Below are 21,441 nucleotides of genomic sequence, written 5' to 3'. Positions count from 1 at the left end.
GTTTTGCCTATTGCTCCTAGGCTACAACCTGTATAGTATGTGACCGTGCTGAAAACTGTCAGTAACATAACAGAACAATATTTATGTACCTAAACGTATCTAAACATAGGAAAGGTACAGTAAAAATATGGTATAAAAGATTAAAAATGGTACACTTGTATAGGGCACTAAGCATGAACGAAGCCTGCAGGGCTGGAAGTTGCTCTGGATGAGTCAGTGAGTGAATGGTGGATGAATGTGAAGGCCTAGGACATTACTGTACACCATGGTAGACTTTATAAACAGCATACACATAGGCTACATGACATTTTATAAATCTTTTTGAATAATAATCTAGGATTAATGGAATCTTTTTATTTTTTTAACTTTTAAATTTTCTTAACTTTTTGACACTTTTATAATATTTAGCTGAAAACACAAATACATTGTACAGCTATATAAAAATATTTTTTCCTTATTCTATAACCTTTTGTTATTTATTACTTTTTAAACTTTTTGTTAGAAGCTAAGACAAAAGCACCCACATTAGCCTAGGCCTATACAGAGTCAGGATCATCAGGATGCCAGTAGGCATTGGAACATTTTAGCTGCATCACAATCTCATAAGGCCACTGTCATATATGCGGTTGTCGTTGACCAAAGGTCATTATTATACAGCACATGGCCATATTCATTTTGCCATATAGCTAGCACATTTATCTTTCCTGTGGAATTGTACAATCTTCCCCCATTCTGCTGGACCCTCGCGATTTCCCAGTGTATTTACTAAGCTCCAGAAACTACTGTGAGAATGCTGGTTCGGTGTTGACTTTATATAAAATTAAAATTCATTTTCACATAAAATTAACATAAGTACTTAAAACTGAGTTACATACCTGAATTCAAAAAAGGCAGGTTATCTTTTCCGCTCACACTTTCTGGTGCTGTATATTCACATACCAGGGCACACTAGAAAAAAAAATTTTTTTAATGGAAAATAATTAAAATAAGAAATGATATTCTTTTATTTTCTTTGCAAAACATGAGGCTATGTACATGGTCTCAAAGTTTTGAATACTTTTATAAAACTATTTTTAGCCTTATCTTTACTATGAAGAGTGTTTAACTTGTGATTTACTAAATATGTATATAATATGCTTATACAATTGTAGGGGCTACTCAGGGAAGAAATTAAAACAAGGAAAAGGATTATCTCCAACATGCTAGAGATATGTTTCCCTAGCATAGTAAATCATATTTGACAAGCTGAATCATTTTGTATTTCTTTCACCTGAGCTAATTTCAGATCAACAGAAAGCAAATTATTTTCAAGAGTTCAAGTAATTGCAACTTTAAATAAAAGACAAAATATGTTAAAGCCACTAGTTACATAGGGCAAAAGAATATTTGATCTCCAGAAAAACAATGCAAACACTTGCTCAAAAAGTATGAGGACGATTTATAAATAAGCTGATCTCTGGAATCCATAATGAATTGATTCAGCTCCTGACCTTTGCAGTACTGTCAATCTCTCAACAGAAAGAGAGAAGAGACACAGACGAGCACATAGACACGTTCCTAGTGAATGAACCATGATGAGAGAGAATGTCCCAGACAATTTATCACTAAATGTGATACTCTCCCTCAGCGTCCTATGAAACTGTAATGGAAAGAGGAAACAATTCTTTTGGCCCCAGGAATTGGACAAGATCTATTTTCACATAGGCAGACTCTAGCATTTGTGTCTTCTAGTGAGTTTCCTTTTTTCTCTAGGAAAAATAGGGGGATGGGGGTGGTGGCAGGGAAAAGAGGAGAATGAATTTTCAGAGAAAATATGCTTGATATAAACAAGTAAATGCAAACAAAACAAAGCAAACATACACACAAAAATTGCAGAAAGTTATTTTGGTGACAAGGTCTAAGGGAACCAGCTGACCTTCTGTAAGTTTTGCATGGCTCTGCTCAAGGGTCTCTGAGGGCTCAGACCAGCTTCTCCAAGGTTATATGATCCTTGGTTGAGCTGTTTTCCAACTGTTCTGTCTCCCTCCACCTCTCCTTCCCCAGGCACTGGCCCCCTTTGAGAATCATGGACACTGAGGTCACTTTTAACAATGGAATGTATACGTTCCTCAAACACTTTGAGGAAGAAGACAAAGAATTCAAAACACTAATCTAAATGTTACTTTTTATTTTCTTATAGTCTACTGCTTATTTCACAATCACAACATTCATCCCATTACTCAGGAAATTTCTTGATGGGGAGCAAAAGTGCTTTCATAATTTCTTTATTGAGGTCCTAGTTGACTGAAAGAATGAATGACTGAAAATAGCTCTTAAAATTTGATGTACTCTAAATCACATTTCTGACCATCCAGAAGTCAGAGGTGCACTTTTTTTAATCCACAGCCAGTTTGGAAATCTCTAGAATGATGCTCAATGATACTAGAAATATCAAAAAATTGTAATTTCTCCTTATTTTTAACATTTCCTCTAATTCCTTTAGCTTATATATGTCTGGTAAAATAATTTTTCATCAATATTATATTCATCGTATCAGTGTTCTACTCTATAATGAATAATAACTACTTACTGTCCAGTCAAATCCAATATTATCAGGCTAGTCTGCAGATCCTTTCATAATTTGTTCCTGACACCCTTCCACATAATAAGCAGGTATTATATATGCCTATGAGCCATCCTTCTTTCCAAAAGAGGATCATTGTCTACAATATAACTTACAGAAATGGTTCAGATTGAATACATTTAGTGAAAACGTTCATAATTCACAAAATTCAGGCCACTATGCTGAGATACTGCTTTCCTATATGGAAGGATCCCTACCTCCTTATAATCAAAGACAATTTTATTTCCTAACAGAAGGTCTGTATTATTTTACCAAATGAGTACAGATATATGGCTTTCATACACTCATCTCTTCCATCCAATTTAGAAATTTAGAAGGTAGATATTTAGGACAATTTCAAGCTAATTGCATTCTTATTTTGCAATTTTATTGTAGTTTAAAAGTTTACTTAGTATTCAGAGTATTTTCGAGTTTTAAAATCATGGTATATAAACAGAAAATACTCAAACAAGTATTAAGTTAATTAATATATTCATATTCAGAATCAGTATTTTCTTCAATTTTGTAACTTGAATTGTATAAACTCTATGTCTTTACTCAGATTGCTTTATTTCAAGCCAATAACCATATTCCTATTTCTTTTACTTATTTATTTTTCAACTGACTCCAGATTCATTTCACACTGCACTAGATACTAGAGAATGTGAAGATAAAAATTATGTGGAACTGTGCTTAAAGAGGCTCAAACTATAGCTGCTGTTATTTAGTCTTATTATGGTGGATATTTGCAGTGTTACTTACATAACATGTACTCTCTCGGTGATGACTCCACATTTGTGATTCTGAGCAGCAATAGCAAATGCCACATGCTGTTTGTGCTACATATAGCACTATAAGCCTCTTGATTTCAATGAAAACTTGAAAAACTGTCATTTGATTGCAAGTGGTCAAGGAGGAAAAATCCCATAGATATGTAAAACTCTTGGGGCTTAATAATTTTAAATATCATATCAATTTAGCATGCATGGAGCTGAAAAACCAGTCAAATTTTAATAATGATCATAAATCTCTTTATAAATACACTAAAGACCAATACTTGGCAAAACACTTTTTTATACATATATTAGGTATTCCTTAAGTCATCATTCTCAAAGTTTGGTCCAGAGTTCCCCAAAAGACTCTGATAACTCTGTACTTTGCACAGAGCAAAGATAAAACTATTTTCACAATAATACTAAAATGTTGTCTTCTTTCCTCTCTTTTTCTCTAAGAAGCATATGGTGAAATTTTCTAGAGGCTATATGATAACCATTTGATGGTCAACAAAATGTGTGACTGTACACTTTTGTGTTTTAAACATTCTTATTTTAATTTCTATAATATCTATTCTTAATCTGTTTTAAATATCTATATAATTCAAATAAGTAAAATCTCTAATAGAGTAAATATTTAGAGATAAAATCTAATATAGTAAATACCTGGAGATGAAATCCATATAAATATACATTTTACACATAAAATACGGGAACTGCTGTGTTTATGTGATCTCATTCAGTTTCATAACTTTAAATATCATCCAAATACCATCCTGTGACATACAAATATATAAATATAGCTTGGACATTTTTTTCGAATTCCAGACTTAAACTTTCAGCTGCTTACTTACATTGGCACTTGGATGTCTAAGAGGAATTTCAAACTTAAAATCTAAGAATCTCTTGTCCTCCCTCACCTGCTTCTTCCAGTTCTCCTTACAACAAGAAGTAATAATTCTACTTTTTCACTGTCCTTTTCCTATGGAATCTGAAACCATGGCAGCTGAGCATTTCACCATCAATATCGTCCTTCACTTCTGCCTGAATTTTGCAATAACCTCTGAGCCAGGACTCATTCTTCTGCTCTTACCTCCTTGGGCATTTCTCAATACTGCAGCCAGAGTGATGCTCTTAAAACACAAGTCAGATCATGTCAATACTAAGCACAAAAACCCCCCTTTGTTTGACATTTAGCTCAGAGTCTCATGGCTTACAGGGGAGTACACAATCTGTTTCTCCCTGCCCCATGAATCTCTGCCCTCAACTCCAACCAGTCCTCCTCAACCCCTTAGATCCAGTCACACTGGCCTACTTGCTGCTCCTTCAACATGACAAGTATGCAGCCACCTCAGGGCCTTTGCTCTTGCTAGTCACGCTACCTAGAATTCTTATTCCTGCCATCTCTCTCTGTCTCACTCCCTTATTTTCTGAAAGTTTCCACTCAAATATCCCATTACCAGTGAATCTTTTTTTGATCAGCTAGTATGAATAACCATGCTTAAGCACCACCTATTCCTTTTACCCTATCTTTTTTTTCTGTACAGCAGATAGCACCAATCAATAATATATTACCTGTTATTTTCATTGTTTACCTCCCCTGAAGGTAGCATCTGTGTCTCTCTGGTTCATTGCTACATCCCCAGAACCTAGTAGAAACCTTAGAATTTAGTAGGTGATATTTCTTGACAAATGTATGATGAATATCAATTGCCTGCAAATATTCTCTATAAGGTAAGGCTGGTTATAATATTTTCAATTTTATATTTGGAGGAAATAAGGGGATGAGACCCTCTGAGACTGGTCATTAGTCACCCAAAGACTCCACCTTTCCTCTGAGCACTGCTGACAGAAGTACAAAGAACAGGAGCAAGATGACCTGAGAAAAGCAGAAGGTTTTCAAAAGTGGTTGTATTAGAATTCCACTTCTACTATTTTTGCTGGTATCATACATAATTAAGTCATTTTCTTTCCTTTTATAAAAATCACAATCCCTTTGGTCACTAGTACTATGCCACATTGAAATATAACACAGATCTTAAACTAATAGGAGGGACAAGGCAGGAGCTGAACTAAACTAAGCCTCTCTGGTGCCTCATTGCTGGATGCTCCCAACAATGCTTCACTGACAGGAAGCTGATCATCTCTGCTGCAGGCAAAGAAGGACTGTGCTCAATGGGAGGACTCTTCCTGTCTCAGGCAATCCCATTGGCTGTTACTTAGTAGGTTTTCTTATTTTCACCTGATTTGATCATTTTTCTCCTGGTTAATCAATCAGGAGATTGATTAATCTTCCTACTTACCCTTTCTCTACTAGCACTGTCTTGGACTACTCCAAAAGTGGTTCCGTAAGTCTCTTTCTTTTTCTTCCACAATCCTACACTCTTTACTACATGCCATCTTTATTTATTGATCCACCAATTGCTAAAGAGTTATATGCATCCACATAACCTCTCTCCTATAGGATAATTTTGAACTTTACTTCTTTAAAGCAAAATTGACTTTATTTATTTATTTATGAGTTAGACTGTTTTAGGCACTGGGGATGAAGGAGAGAGCGAGAACAGACAGTTTTGTCTCATGAAGTTTAACACTAGTGTGGAATATAGACCACAACTGAGACAAATTAGTAAAATACATATATATATGTGACATTGAACAATGACAAGCACAAATGATAAAAATGCAGAGAAAGGAGACAGAAAGTTTTGGGATAGACACTGCAATCTTCAGTGGGGTTGCAGGAAAGGCTTCAGTGAGGAGACACTTCTGCATAAAGACCAGAAGGAAATAAGTGAACCACAAAATTATCTGGGGAAAACACTTCAAAGGGACGTGGAAAAACAAAGCGCAGAGACCTTGAGTGAGCAATGTACCCAAAATGTTCAAGAACAAGGAATACAATGTGACTGGATTGTAGTGAGCAAAAGAAGAGGAGATGGGGAGGAGGTCAAAGAAGTAATGAAGTAGACAGGGGTGGAACGGGGAGACTCTTGTAAGACTTTGTTTGGTCACTGAAGGGATTTGAGTTTATACTTTCAGAGAGCTGAGAAGCTGTGGGAGGAAAGACATGTCCTAAGTTATATTTAAATATGATCCCTTTGTTGCTCTGTTGAAAACAGTCTGATGAAGTGACATGTGTTGGCAGATCGAAGAGAGAGAAAGTAAAAATCAGGGAGATTTTTAAGTCATTACTGTAAACATCCAGGTGACAGACAACATTGGTAGCAGTGAAGGGGCCAAAAGTTGTTAAATTCTGATTTCATTTAGAAAGTGCAGTCAACAGGATTTGCTGACATATTAACTGGGAGTTTAGGAGAGGAAGAAAGGAATCAAAGCTGACTCTCAAAAAAGAAAAAATGTTTTGGATACCTAATGCAACATTAATCTACTATATTAGTTTTGAAAAAAGACAATTTTAGTATTTATTTCATATTTTTTTCTCTCAACTACTATGTGATTTTAAGGTTTTATCATCTATTTCTATGTGTGCATGTATTGAAGTCTGAAGCAATCTAATATGGTAAATGACCCTCTGAGCAATCTTCCCTTGATAATAAAGATGTACTCACAATATGATTTGTGGAAACAAGTAAGCAAAAGAAAGCAAACACATGTGAGAAGAAAGAGTTTGGATTTTTCACTTATATTTTATTCCATGCTCTGAAATTTAAGACTCAAGATTAAAATGGAGTATTTTATATAAAGGTACTGTTATGGACTGAACTGTGTGTCTTTAAAGTTCCTATGTTGAAGCCCCAACCTCCAATATGACCATATTTGGAGATAAGGACCTTTATGGAGGGAATTAAGACTAAACGAGGTCATAAAGATAGAGACTTAATATTAATGGGCTGATATTCTTACAAGAAAAAGAGAAGATACCAAAACACTATCTCTCCCTCTCACTTCCTCTCTGTCTTCCTGCTTAGGCGTAGAGGATAGACCATGTGACAATGTAGCAAGAAGGCAGTAACTGAACAGGCTGGCACCTTGATCTGGGACTTTCTAGCCTCCAGAGCTGTGAGAAAATAAATTCCTGTTTTTTAATCCATACACAGTTTATAGTATTTTGTTATGGCAGCCCAAGCTGAACAATATCTTTTATTTGTTTACGTCTACATGAGATAACATGTGTCACTTTCATGGCACATGATTATGGTACTAATAGAAGTTTCATTCCTTTTTCCCCAGTTCATGCAAACCATGAGCGATATTATTTTAGGAATAATCTCTATTTCATTTACTTTCTCTTTCCATAAATAACAATCATTCAGGTCTTAAACCACCATTAGTAACAGATAATATTAATTGATTTTCTATTGATTTCTGTTTAGCAGATTACAAGGGTCCTTGAATATGCAGTTCTAAAAACACTCTAGGTGTTTCTAATCACAGTTTGAAAAATGCTGAGACAAAGTTATTTACACAATAAATATCATGTATGTTGGGCCTTACTATATTTCTCAAATGTGAATATTCTTAAAGATTGCCAAGACAGTTTATTAAAAAATTGCAAAAAGGTCAAGGTTTACAAATAATCCAGACAGGACAGCACTGATGCCAAAATGTTTGGTGTGTTTACCATTTTAGTCAGCTTATGACTCATACACCGTGTGTACTGCCACTGCCACCTGCTATTTCTGGAACAGCTCAGTTAAGTCTTTTTTAAGTTCATGTTCCTAAGCCAGAAACACTCTGTAGGATTTGGGTGGGGGCATTTTCCTAGGTATCAAGTTCTCCATTTACGAAAAGAGCATGATTCATTTTGCACTACCTTATCTGTAGTGACATAGTCTGGAGTCAAAGGGTGGGCTAGTTTTGAGGAAAGTGGAAAAGTAGCTGGTAATATATTCAGAATCAGAGAAAGGCTCTCTACTTTGAAATTGGAAGTGTTTCTGCTACTGGTCTCCTGGTACACAGTTACAGGTCTAGGCATGATTATCTGCCTATTTCTGCTCTGGGTTCCCAGTTTAGCTTCCAAATCCTCCCTCCTTGATCTTGATGCAAGTGTTCATGTGATAGTAACAAAGATGAGTCTTATATAGAACTACAAAACAAACAAGGATGGAATGAAGAAACACAGCCCTAAGACAGGGTCTTGAATGCACAAACCCAAAGAAAATCTGCCCTAAGACATTACCAAGGCCCTTATATTAGTAAATGACCTGATTTAAACCTTGGATCTTCTTAGAATATTTTATAATGTGGGATATATTCCACAGGGAGGCGAAGAACAAGGTTTAAGGCAGCAGAGAAGACCCTAGTCTATTCTAGGAAAAAGAAAAACAAATTGAAAGAAAATCTTTGATATTTTTGTAGAGCACATTCACACATCTACACCCATCTGATCTTTAACAAACCTGACAAAAACAAACAATGGGAAAAGAATTGCCTATTTAATAAATGGTGTTGGGAAAACTGGCTAGCCATATTCAGAAAGCTTAAACTGGATTCCTTCCTTACACTTTATACAAATATTGACTCAAGATGATTAAATACTTAAACATAAGACCTAAAACCATAAAAACCCCAGAAGAAAACCTAGGCAATACCATTCAGGACACAGGCATGGGTGAAGACTTCATGACTAAACCACCGAAAGCAATGGCAGTGACAGCCAAAGTTGACAAATGGGTTCTAATTAAACTAAAGGGCTTCTGCACAGAAAAAAAAAGTTTCAGAGTGAACAGGCAACCTACAGAATGGGAGAAAAATTTTGCAATCTATCCAGCTGACAAATGGCTAATTGCCAGACTCCACAAAGTACTTAAACAAATTTAGGGAAAGAAAATAGCCAGACAAAACCCATCAAAATGTGGGCAAAGGATATGAACAGACACTTCTCAAAATAAACACATGAAAATAAGTTCATCATCACTAGTCATTAGAGAAATGCAAATCAAAACCACAATAAGGCAACATCTCACACCAGTTAGAATGGCGATCATTAAAGTCAGAAGAAAACAGATGCTGAGAGGATGTGGAGAAATAGGAACACTTTTACACTCTTGGTGGGAGTGTAAATTAGTTCAACCATTGTGGAAGACAGTGTGGCAATTCCTCAAGGATCTAGAATTAGAAATATCATTTGACTCAGCAATCCCATTACTGGGTATACGTCCAAAGGATTATAAATCATTCTACTACAAAGACACATGCACCTATATGTTTATTGCAGCACTGTTCACACTAGCAAAGACTTGGAACCAACCCAAATTCCCATCAATGATAGAATGGATAAATAAAACATGGCACATATACTCCATGGAGTGCTATGCAGCCATAAAAAAGGATGAATTCATGTGCTTTGCAGGGACATGGATGAAGCTGGAAAATCTGGAAAATCATTCTCAGCAAACTAACACAAGAACAGAAAACCAAACACTGCATTTCTCACTCATAAGTGGGAGTTGAACAATAAGAACACATGGAACAGGGAGGGGAACATCACACATCCATGCCTGTCAGGGGGTGGGGACCTAGGGGAGGGATAGCATTAGGAGAAAGACCTAATATAGATAACAGGTTGACAGGTGCAGCAAACCACCATGGCACATGTATACCTATGTAACAAATCTGCACATTCTGCCTATGTGTCCCAGAACTTAAAGTATAATCAAAAATAAATAAAATAAAATAAAAAAATAATAATTTGTTAAGTGTTGGATAAATGCCATCTCCCATGGATAAGTTTCCTAAGTAAGAAAAATCAAACATGCTCCAAGATAAGAGACACGAAACCAGAAAATAAGTCACAATGGGCCTTATTAGTTTTTTAAATGATCATTTATAAAGCTTTCCTTCTATGATCAAGAACAAGACAAAGAAATCCATTCTCAACACTTATATTCAGTGTTACACTGAAAGTTCTAGCTGGAAAAATCAGAGAAGAAAAAGAAATAAAAGGCATCCAAATAATACAGGATGAAGGGAAGTAGTCTTTGTTTGCTAATAACATAATTGTATGGGTAGAAAACCTAATACCACCACCAAAATAAATAGTTAAAACTGATAATTCAGTAAAGTTGAAGGATACACAACTCACAAAAATCAGTAGTATTTATTTACACTAACAACAAACCATTTGAAAAAGAAATCAAGAAATCAATCCCATTAACAATAGTATTAAAAAAATACTTGGAAGTAAATTTAACCAAGGATTTAAAAGATCTGTATATTGAAAACTAGAAAACAATGATGAAAGAAATTGCTGATAACACAGATAAATAGAAAAGTATCCCATGCTCATGGACTGGAAAAATTAATACTGTTAAAATGTCTATATTACCAAAGGAATATACAGATTAAATGAATCCCTATCAACAATCTAATGTCATTTTTCATAGAAATAAATGTTAAAAATCCTAAAATTTTTAAGAAAGCACAAAAGACGTTGAAGAGTCAAAGGTATCCTGAGTGAAAAGAACAAAACTGGAGGCATCATGTTAGCTGACTTCAAAATCTATTATAAAGCAAAGCTATAGCAAACAAAATGGCATATTACTGGCATAAAAACAGACACATTGACCAATGGAACAGGGAAGAAAGCCCAGGAATAAACCCATACAGATGGTCAATTTGTTTTCAACAAAGGTACAAGAATACGGAATGGAGAAAGTACAGTCTCTTTAATAAGTTGTATTGGGGAATCTAGATGTCCACATGCAGAAAAATAAAATTGGACCCTTATCCCATGCAATGCTCATGCACAAAAATCAACTCAAAATGAATTAAGACTGAAAAGTAAGCCCTGAAACTATGAAAGGAGTAGGAAGAAATCACTTAGAAATGCTCCGTGACATTGGTCTGGCCAAGATTTCTGTGATATGACCCCAAAAGCACAGGAACAAAAGCAAAAATAAATAAATGGGATTGCATCAAACTAAAAAGCTTCTGCACAGCAAAGGAAACATTAAAGAAACAGCACGTGGATTGGGATAAAATATTTGCAAACGATATATCTGATAAGGAGCTAATATTGAAACTACATAAGAAATTCAACTTAGTAGCAAGAAAACAACTCAATAAAAAATGGGCAAAGGACCTAAATAAACACTCTCAAAAAAGGACACACGAATGGCCAATAGATATATTAAAAATTGCTCATCATCACTGATTATCAGGAAAATGCAAATTAAAACTATATAATGAGATACTATCTCACACAAGTCAGAATGGCTAATATCAAAATGATGGGAGATAAGTACCCGTGAGGGTGTGAAGTAAAGGGAACCCTTATGCTCTGTTGGCATGACTATAAATTAATACAACCATTATGGAAAACAATATGGAGCCTCCTCAGAAAACTAAACATAGAACTACCATAAAACCCAGCCATCCCACTCTAGGTACAGAGCCAAAGGAGTTGAAATCAGTATGCTAAACAGGTATCTTCACTCATGTTCCCTGCAGCATTACTCACAACCACTAAGATGTGGAAGCAATTTTGGTGTCCATCATCAGAGGAAAGGAAAAAGGGAACGTGGCATATACCTGCAATGAAAAACTATTCTGCTTTGAAAAGGGGGAAAGTTCTGTTATTAGTGACAACATGGATAAACCTGGATGATATTATGCTGTGTCATATCATTTATAGATTGTGAAAGAAAACAGATTCTTGGGACCCAGACTCACTATACCAGAGGGAAAGTTAAGATTGGGAACTGAATCACACAAAAAACTGCCTTTGTTTCTTTTCCCCATCAAACAGATAGCTACAAAGATAGAAGGCCACATCTCTCCCCTATGCCCTACTTCACAAATTGCTCACAATCCCTTGTGGGACCCAGCTCTTTCAATATATATATCCGGCCCTACAAAATAGCCTTAGTACAGAGTTTTGCTGAATCTCACCCTAACAATATAAATTAACAGCTTATATCTTCACAGGCAGGGGACAAGGACAATAGAAAATAATCCCTCTGCCCACCCTGAGACATATGCATAACTGACTTCTATTTTATCTCAAGTAAAATGTAGATTTACTGAATATAAGAGGAATGCGTAATTGACTATTCCTCTTTTCCTTTTCACATATAAAATGTAGATTCACTGAGCATTAAGAAAGCCTCACTATGTGACCACTTGCCTCACTACCTGCCCTCCCCGCTCTTTTTTTCTCTCTTCTTCCCCTCCTCCTCACTCTTTCCCTTTTACATACTGGAGTCCTCGAAACCGTCTTTGGAAAAGGCAGAGATCACAGATGCTCCTCTGATTTGTATTTTTTCCCAGGTGCGGCCCCAACCTTGCCAAAATAAACATCTAAATTGAGACCTGCCTCGGTCATTTTTTTGGCTTACATTTGTGGAATCTAAAAGAGTCAAACTCAGAAGTAGAGGGCAGGATGATAGTTACCAGAGGGTGGGGGATGGAAAGTTTAGGGAAATGGGAGATGCTCATCAAAGGGTACAAGTTCCCGTTAGCCAAGACAAATAAGCTTTAGTAAGCTACTGAGCAGAATGGTCACTACAGAATAGTGCATTGTAGATTCCAAAATGGCTAAAAGAGGAAATTGTAAATGTTTTTACCACATCTACAAAATAAGTATGTGAGGCGATAGATGTGTTAATTAGCCAGATTTAATCATTCCATAATGCAAGCATATATCAAAACATCACATTGTACCCCATAAGCATATACAATGATTGTTTATTTAAAAAAATATATATGTATGTATATATATGTATGTGTATATATGTGTGTATATATGTATGGGTATGTATACATGTGTGTATATATCTATGTAAATATACATGTATATGTGTATATATATGTATGTAAATATATATGTATGTGTGTATATATATGTAGAGAGAGAGAGAGAGACAGAGAAAGATGGAATCTTACTCCATCACCCAGGCTGGAGTGCAGTGGCATGATTTTGACTCACTGCATCCTCCACTCCCCAGGTTCAAGAAATTCTCCTGCCTCAGCCTCCCAGTAGTCAGGTTTACAGGCACCCCCTACTACACCTGGCTAATTTTTGTATTTTTAGTAGAGAAGGTATTTCACCATCTTGTCCAGGCTGATCTTGAACTTCTGACCTCATGATCCACCCACCTAAACCTCCCAAAGTTCTGGGATTACAGGCATGAGCCGCTATGACCAGCCACTAAAAATATTTTTTAAATGCTCCTTTATTAAAAGGTAGAAATTATAGTGTATAAAATTTATTTTCCTAAAAGAAATTACCAGCCGTTTCTAAGTCCACCCCATGTGCTTAAATGGTCTTAATAAAACAAGCAATTGCATTCCTAAGAAAGGAAGTTAGGCTAATATTTACATAGAGTTTTTCTGTCTTAGTGAAAAGTAACAGAAAGAAAGAGAAAATCCTAGACATTTATTTATATACATCAGGCCTTTATTCTGTGCTTCAAGGAAGCAGCTTCCCCTTCAGTTGGTGTCGTCCCTCCTTCAGAGCTGTTCTTTCAATGAATACTATTTCCTGCTTCTCTCTCCTCAATTTCTTAAGGCACAAAGTTCTTGTTAAATCTGCCCCCTTTCATGTAAAGCTGAAATACAAATTAAAATTGCATATCTTTCCAGAGAAGGTTTTAGGAATAGAAAACAAGTTATTTTGGGCAATTGCCCTCCCAGAATCTTCTGGCATCTCACATAGGTTAATCATGGTAAAATGTGACAATGATCAATACTTTTGTTCCAACTGAAAAGAGGCAGTATCAACGAGGGAGCTGGCAGGGAAGAGGAAGTTACTTCTGAACGGAGCACTGCTTTGCATAGTTCTAAGCAAATAGGTCCTCTGGTTCAGAGGCTGAAACACACATATTGTACTCCAATTTCAGAGCTGTTTTCTCATTTAGGTTTTGATAATGAGATTTCAAACCCCACAGAGGTGTTGGTGAGACAGACATCTGGCAAAGCTGATCATTTTTAATTTAATTTGTACAGTGAGCAGACTAAGATCCTACCTTTTGTCCCTGTACATCTGTGGTGATGTGGTCGGCTTCCCCATTCTCAATCTCCCCCATCTTCACGACACTGACTTCAATGGTGCCAACCACTTTGCCACCATCTGAAGTTCTGCAACAAAAACACATGAAATGGAATGGTAAGAAGCTTCTGTCTCCCCAGAAATACCCAAAACACATTTGTTTCTGAAAACCACTCGCATTGCTACTTACTTAATAACAAAATCGGCATAAAACACAGCAAAACATGTTAATAGGGTAGGTTTTGTTTTTAATTTGAAATGAAAATTATCTATGGATGCGTGACGTAAGAGCACGGACTGTTGAAAAGTACCTCAGGAAGAAGAAACCTCCTAAATGTTCTCAGAGGTACCCTCAAGGAAAGAACATTGTGTCATAGATAAATACCCTATTTGAAACCATCAAATCTAAAACAGCCCATCAATACCAACTGCATGAGTCTATCATAGAAAGTATGGAGTAAAATAGAGTAAAATAGAAGAGAGTATAAACATTCTTATCTTCCTCTATGACTGGGCTATTGGCTACAAAATCTGACTTTGTGCCTTTCTCTAACATTTTTTCTTGACAGCCTATTAAGTAAAAATGATTCTCTCCTAGCAAACATAAGAACATGTAAAGCAGAAGATAACCAAAAGCTCATTTAGTACGACTCCTTACTTTTTCAGATAAAGAAACTGAGACTCACAAAGGTGGAAAGACCCTTCCAAGGTAACAGAGTGGCAAATTCAGGTTTCTATCTTCTCTGAGTCATCAATAACTCTTCTACATTTAATGATAATAACATAAGATTTTCATCATCATGATTTTTAGCGGTATAAAAATTTTATGTTTGGCAATAATAATGAAAGCCAAAGATCAGTTTAAGAACCACACTGTAAGATTCTCTAGTTTCCTTTTCTGAGCAAGAAAATCTACAGAATAAATAGTGCCATTATACCATGGAAACATTGTGGCATATAATTATATTTTCCCTGGAGCCTTTTGTGAAATTAGGTAGCAAGCCACCTCGTAGACAGGATGTGCTGCTGTAACTTCTATTTAAGCACAATTGACTGAACAAGTACTCACGTGACATTTCATTTTCTGTGTTAGTCACATCTTTCATGAAATTTATTTTCGACTTTTAGCTGAACACCAATGATGTCTTTCTTTTAACTAATTCCTTCTAAATGCTGCTATATTTTAATTAAAAGTGTCAGAAAGGAGTAGGGGGATTTCTATGAGTAGCTTACCAAAATACTAATTAAAATATTATTTATCGTTAAATAAAAAGAAATACTGATTATATTACTAGATAAGGTACAAATTAAAACACAACTTTGAATTATATATATATATTTTTTTGGTGAGATAGATTAAATAGACAGACAAACAAGCAGACAGATGATAGATACAAAGGTAGATAGATAGGTAGGTAGGTAGATAGATAGATGACATCCCTGTTACCTGTAATAAATTCTGCCATGAGATTGCTTTTCTTTGCATTGGGGTTTACTTATAACATCTAAATTAAGACTGGATCTTGTGTCTTGGGGATCTGCCTTTCATGAAGTCACGAAATTAGTAAGAAAGTCCCCATGATAGACTCAACATCCCAACCTTTCTCTTTTGAAGATTTTAATGCCAGCAAAGAAAAAGTAAAGCATTTTTTTTAAAGGAAAAAGAAAGAAAAGAAGAAAGAAAAAAAGAGAGAATTATATTTTTAAGAAAATTAAAGGAGAAAATTTCTGATGGCATGTACACAGCTAATGCCACAGTGCAATAAAGATAAGTAAAATAGAAAAAGGAAAGTGATTTATTGTTAAATAGATTTTTTACTAAAATATGAAGTAAAATGGTTCTTGGTGATTTTGAAATTAATGTAAATTATAATGTTGACTCAGTTGTTTGAAATTAATATAGAAACCAAGTGTTCATCACAAAGAAGATCTATAGACAGGTGACAGTATGATCTGTGATATTTTAGAAAACTATATTAGCTTCAATTCTGGGATGGCTTTAAATAATTCATTATGTTGTTTTTTCGGTGTGTCATATTCTCATTTAAATATAACATAACAACTTGTCACAAGTCATGGTGTGGCATATTTCTGTACAATTCTTCAGTACCTAGTAGTTAAATAAAGCATATAATAAGGACCTTCATGGATACTACTGAAAAATTAATTTTGTAGATATTTATAGATTTCCTTTTCATCAAAATTGCTTATCTATAAAAAATAAACATACATTTTTCTTCTCAAAAGACTTGTTTAAAACTTTTTATTTGGGCTAACTTAGTTATCTTCATTTCTAGGAGCACAAGGCCTATCTATGACCGTCTAAATTTTTTCACTGATCTAATCCAAATAATGCACCCAAGGATTTGAAACCAAAAGGTTGTGCAATAAACTGTATATGTCATAATGGTTGAAAGTGTGAACTCAGGAGTTTGACTTATCTGTTAGCTGTGTGACTTTGGGAAAGTCACATGAGTCTTTAATTTTCTCATTTGTAAAATGGAGATGACAGTAGCCTTGTTTTAAGAATTAAATTATGGGAGTTGATTAGTATGAAGTGCTAAACACAATGTCTTACACAAGAACTACCACTCCACCCCATCATCCCAGTAGTAGTATTGGTACAATAGCAGTAGCAGCAAAAACAGAATTGCTACTGTCATTAATGCATTAAATTATATTTAATCTGATTCTCTCAAGACATTTACTGAAACCAATACCCAAGACTATAGTAAAAGGCTATAGGATCTCATGGCATATGCATCTCAACAGTGATTAAATGCTCACTGGGGATACAAAGACTTTATTTTTTTGTTGTTTTTTGTTGTTGTTGGTTTGTTTCATTTTTGAGATGGAGTCTTGCACTGTCACCCAGGCTGGAGTGCAGTGGCACAGTCCTGGCTCACTGCAACCTCCACCTCCCAGTTTCAAGCAATTCTCCTGTCTCAGCCTCCTGAGTAGCTGGGACTACAGGTGCACGCCACCATGCCCGGCTAATTTCTTTTGTTTTTTTTCAGTAGAGACAGGGTTTCACCATGTTAGCCAGGATGGTCTCAATCTCCTGACCTCATGATCTGCCCACCTCTGCCTCTCAAAGTGCTGGGATTACATGCATGAGCCACAGCCCTGACCAAGACTTTGTAATAAGAGGATGTTATGTTGTTTACAATCCTAGTAATGCAGAGAACACAAATTTACTAATTATAATGCAAGAGAATCCTTCTAAAATATTAAAGTAGATGAATAACCAGTGAATTATGGGAGTGAACTTTGGAAGTACAGCTCTATCTATTCCCTTGTTTAAAGTATGTGGCTCCTTTTTCAATGATTTTCCTTCCTTTTGGGTTTCCTATTTTCCTTGTCTTCCATAGGCTTCCAACTAATGCCTGAGTAGAATCAAAGCAAGAAACATGATTAATCTAGTGACAGTATAGAATTCTAGCATGAATTTCTCCCCAAAACCATTTGACAGCTTTTTTGCATGCCCTGAAGCATGTTTCCTCAATTGAACTTTATGAAAAATGCAGAATGGTGAATCCAGGTTTTAAACTAAAGAACTAAACTCAAGACATCCAAAAGTATGGTTCACCCTGTCATGGAACTAGAACGTAAAATGTACGAGCCATTTCCTATTTATTCTGTTATAATTTACCATACAGAGAATACAGATATCCACATTTCTTTTCAATTAGAAGAGTCACAAATGAAATATCTATTTCATATTTTCAAAGATGTTTTCAAAGATGACTTAAAGATTTAGAAAAAAATTCTTAAATGGTAAATTGAGCTTCCAATTTATCACTTATAGAGTTGGAAAGGCTAGTAATAATAGTTTAACCATTATTCATCACCAAAATTCTACTAAATGTTATCTTATGAAAATTCATCACATCTGCATAGAAGATATATTAAAGAGAGTTCTGAGCTAGATATCAAGAAATCCAGGTTCTATTTCCCACTCAGCCACTAAGTGCATATCACTTCAGTTCTCTGGATTTCAGCTTCCATTACTGCAAAACAAAGTGTTGGTTTCTAAAGGCTCTTTCATACTATTAGGACTCAAACCCCAAGCTCTAATCCCTCCTGCAATTCCATCATAGGCTGTCACAGATTGATATGGACTCAACGGAAATCTCAGGTCAATTCTAGCCTCTCTTCCTCACTACACACCTTCCCTTTCCACTTTCTGCCAAAATGAAGCAAATGCATGCTAAATCTGGAGAGTAACTTAGCATTTATAGCCAAATTTTAAAAAAGGGCTGGCTTTTCTTACAATATCATATTTTATATATTATATATATCATATCAATGTATACAGCAATTATGACACTGGATCTTGGTATGTTTACAAGGATACGAATTTAACTGCACCAAAAACAGAATTATCTTCATACTCTTACCTTTCCTAGCAATTCATGTGGCAATAAGATAGGGCTGCAGTGATCAATATCTCAATCTACTTAAGGAAAAAAGCACATTATTTCAGACAGTGGGTATTGCCAGGTCATTACCACTGTTTAATGCAGAAAGCGGAGAGAGAAGCAAAAGATAAGCAGTTCATGGCTGCTACAGTATTTTGATCACAATGTCAAGTTTCTCTTTCCTTCAGAAGATAGACTTAAATATTTAACCACAACAAAAAGATGTGGTAGACAAAGATGGGGAAAATTTGAACAATACAAATCTACACTCCCTTCTTACCTAAGTTTTCAGCATACATAATATATTGGTGATCAAAGTTCTTTAAAATCTGCCTTTAAAATGACTGCCCTAACACTTCCTAATGAAATATTCAATCTCACATGCTGGAACACATAAATATTTTTAGAAGACTAAAGGAAAGGGAATGTAAAACAGTCTTTTAACAAAGGATAATTTAATGACACTTTTTCTAAACTTCCATCTCACCTATTCTGCCATAGTTAATAGAGGGAGAAAAGCAAAACGAAAAACACCTCCAGAAACGTGAAACAGCAAAATGAAAATAACTTCTCGATTTTGGAAATGCCACAGAGATACAAACCAACAAATGACTCTGTAAACATCCAGGGACAAACCATCATTAGTGGTGTCAGTCTTTGTGAATATAAAGTAGTCCTGGTATTACACACAGGAATCTTCAGCTGGGAGACATGCCTTGCATTTAAACCATCTAGACAGGTAACCAGAAATGAAAATCTCACCCAAACATAAAAATAAACAAGGGCCATAAGTAAACAGATTCACTGAGTGAGTGACTGCACCCTGATGATCTTTCTGGTGAATACAATTATACATCAATGGCAGCTTTATTTAGGGCTCACAGAAGTTAGATTTATATTTAAGTATGTGTAACTAAACACACTTCTATCTGGCTGAAATTCACAAATGTCAGAAGCCATATAATGCTTTCAAATTAATAGTAAAGTAAAACTTCTCAGTTTTGCTTAATATGAATAGCCTATACTCTAGGGTTTATTTCTTAGTTTCCTGCTCTTTTCTCAGTATAAGCTCATCTTCAGACATTTCATCCATCATCATGAGCTGTAACTATCCTTTTATGAAGACCTACCCCAATCCTATATTCCCAACTTGATCTTTATTTTCTGATCTAGAACACCAAATTCCCTTTATTCTGATCTCATGATTTCACATTCTATAAGCTTGAGACCTAACCTTTCATTCCCTCAAACCCAAATTCACTCCCATTAGTAGCATGTCATTCTCCCAAAACCAAAATCAAAAATATTCTGTCTCTACCTCTGCCTTGCCTTTCCCCTCTTACCAGTCACTAAGTCCTACCAATTCTTCCTCCATAATGTCATTTTCATATAACCCTTCCCAATAGCAACATTCCAATTAGTTATATTAATTCTCTTATGTTATACCTGAAGAACGTACTTCCCATCTTCCAGTATCTGTTTCTTCCATTTCATTCATGTCAACTTTTCTTCTTAAAGCTCTGCTTTCACTATTTTATTTTTTTTCCTGTTAAAAGTCCTTAGACATTGCCCAATACTTACTCAAAAGGCTAAACTACATGGATCTGTCAAAGTTTATGGACATTCAGTATTTTTGGCTCACACTGATCCACCTTATCACATACCATTAAATAATAAAGTATGGTTTAGTGGAAAGCACAGTGAATATTGAGAAACAAAGCCCTTGGTTATGGTGCTGACTCTGTCTATATAATGAGCATCTATGTAATTATGAGCAGGCAACTCAGCCTCTGTAAAGATTTCCCAGCTATAAAATATAATGATTGTAAACCATCTTCTTATCTCACAAGATTCATGTGATCAAAAAGAAAAGATCTTGGGTTTTAACGTAAAAATGCTTTAGTATACGGAAATTAATAGTATTGTTTCCTGGGCCACAAAGCTTCAAGAGCATGCTGTAGAAATGTTGACCATCAGTTTTTCAGACTAACCGGAGTATAGATTACTCTTTACTGATAAAAACAGTACTGTCCAAATATAAGGAATTATAAAAATACAAATAAGATAAAGCAATTTTTACCTTCCTCATGATACTAGTACAAATATATATTTGGAAACTTGTTTTAATGCTAAATGTAAAATATAAACTAGCTCCTTGAATTAAGAAATATTTTATCAGCAAGGTGAGGAAACAAGGTTAGCATCTTGAAAATGTCTTTGTCAGGATTCCAAATTTGCATTAAAATTAATAGGTCATTCTTCCAGAGGTAAGGTGGTATCACATTGTGATTTTGATTTGCATTTCCCTGATAATTAGTGATGCTGAGCATTTTTTCATGTTTGTTAGTCATTTGTATATCTTCTCTAGATTATTGTCTATTCATGTCCTTAGCCCACTATTTGATGGGATTGTTCTTTAGTTTTTTTCCTTGCTGACTTGAGTTCCTTGTAGATTCTGGGCATTAGTCCTTTGTTAGACATATACTTTGCAAAGACTTTTCTCCCACTCTGTGGGTTGTCTGTTTATTCTACTATTTTTTTTTTTGGTATGCAGAAGCTTTTAGTTTAATTAAGTCCATCTAGTTATCTTTGTTTTGTTGCCATAATTTTAAAAAATAAAAAAATAATAGATGTTGACACAGTCATGGTGAAAAGGAAACACTTTCACACTGTTGGTGAGAATTGAAACTA

At 35.2% G+C, this 21,441-nt stretch overlaps 1 protein-coding gene across 23 annotated transcripts in view; it reads right to left on the bottom strand.

Moving 5' to 3' along the window:
* The window catches only part of INPP4B (inositol polyphosphate-4-phosphatase type II B), a 988,233-nt gene that overhangs the window by 234,870 nt on the left and 731,922 nt on the right, over positions 1-21,441 (bottom strand). For all 23 annotated transcript variants that reach the window (XM_054252895.2, XM_054252897.2, XM_054252896.2 and 20 more), the window contains 2 exons: positions 14,307-14,418; positions 876-948 (listed from right to left, as the gene is read on the bottom strand). In XM_054252895.2, coding sequence (XP_054108870.2) covers positions 876-948; positions 14,307-14,418 — 185 coding nt within the window. The remainder of the gene's footprint in view (positions 1-875; positions 949-14,306; positions 14,419-21,441) is intronic.

This window comes from Callithrix jacchus, chromosome 3 (assembly GCF_049354715.1).
Source record: "Callithrix jacchus isolate 240 chromosome 3, calJac240_pri, whole genome shotgun sequence".
NCBI classification, from domain to species: domain Eukaryota; kingdom Metazoa; phylum Chordata; class Mammalia; order Primates; family Cebidae; genus Callithrix; species Callithrix jacchus.
Note: the sequence above shows the minus strand (reverse complement) of the source record. Positions and strands in the feature narration are given on the sequence as shown.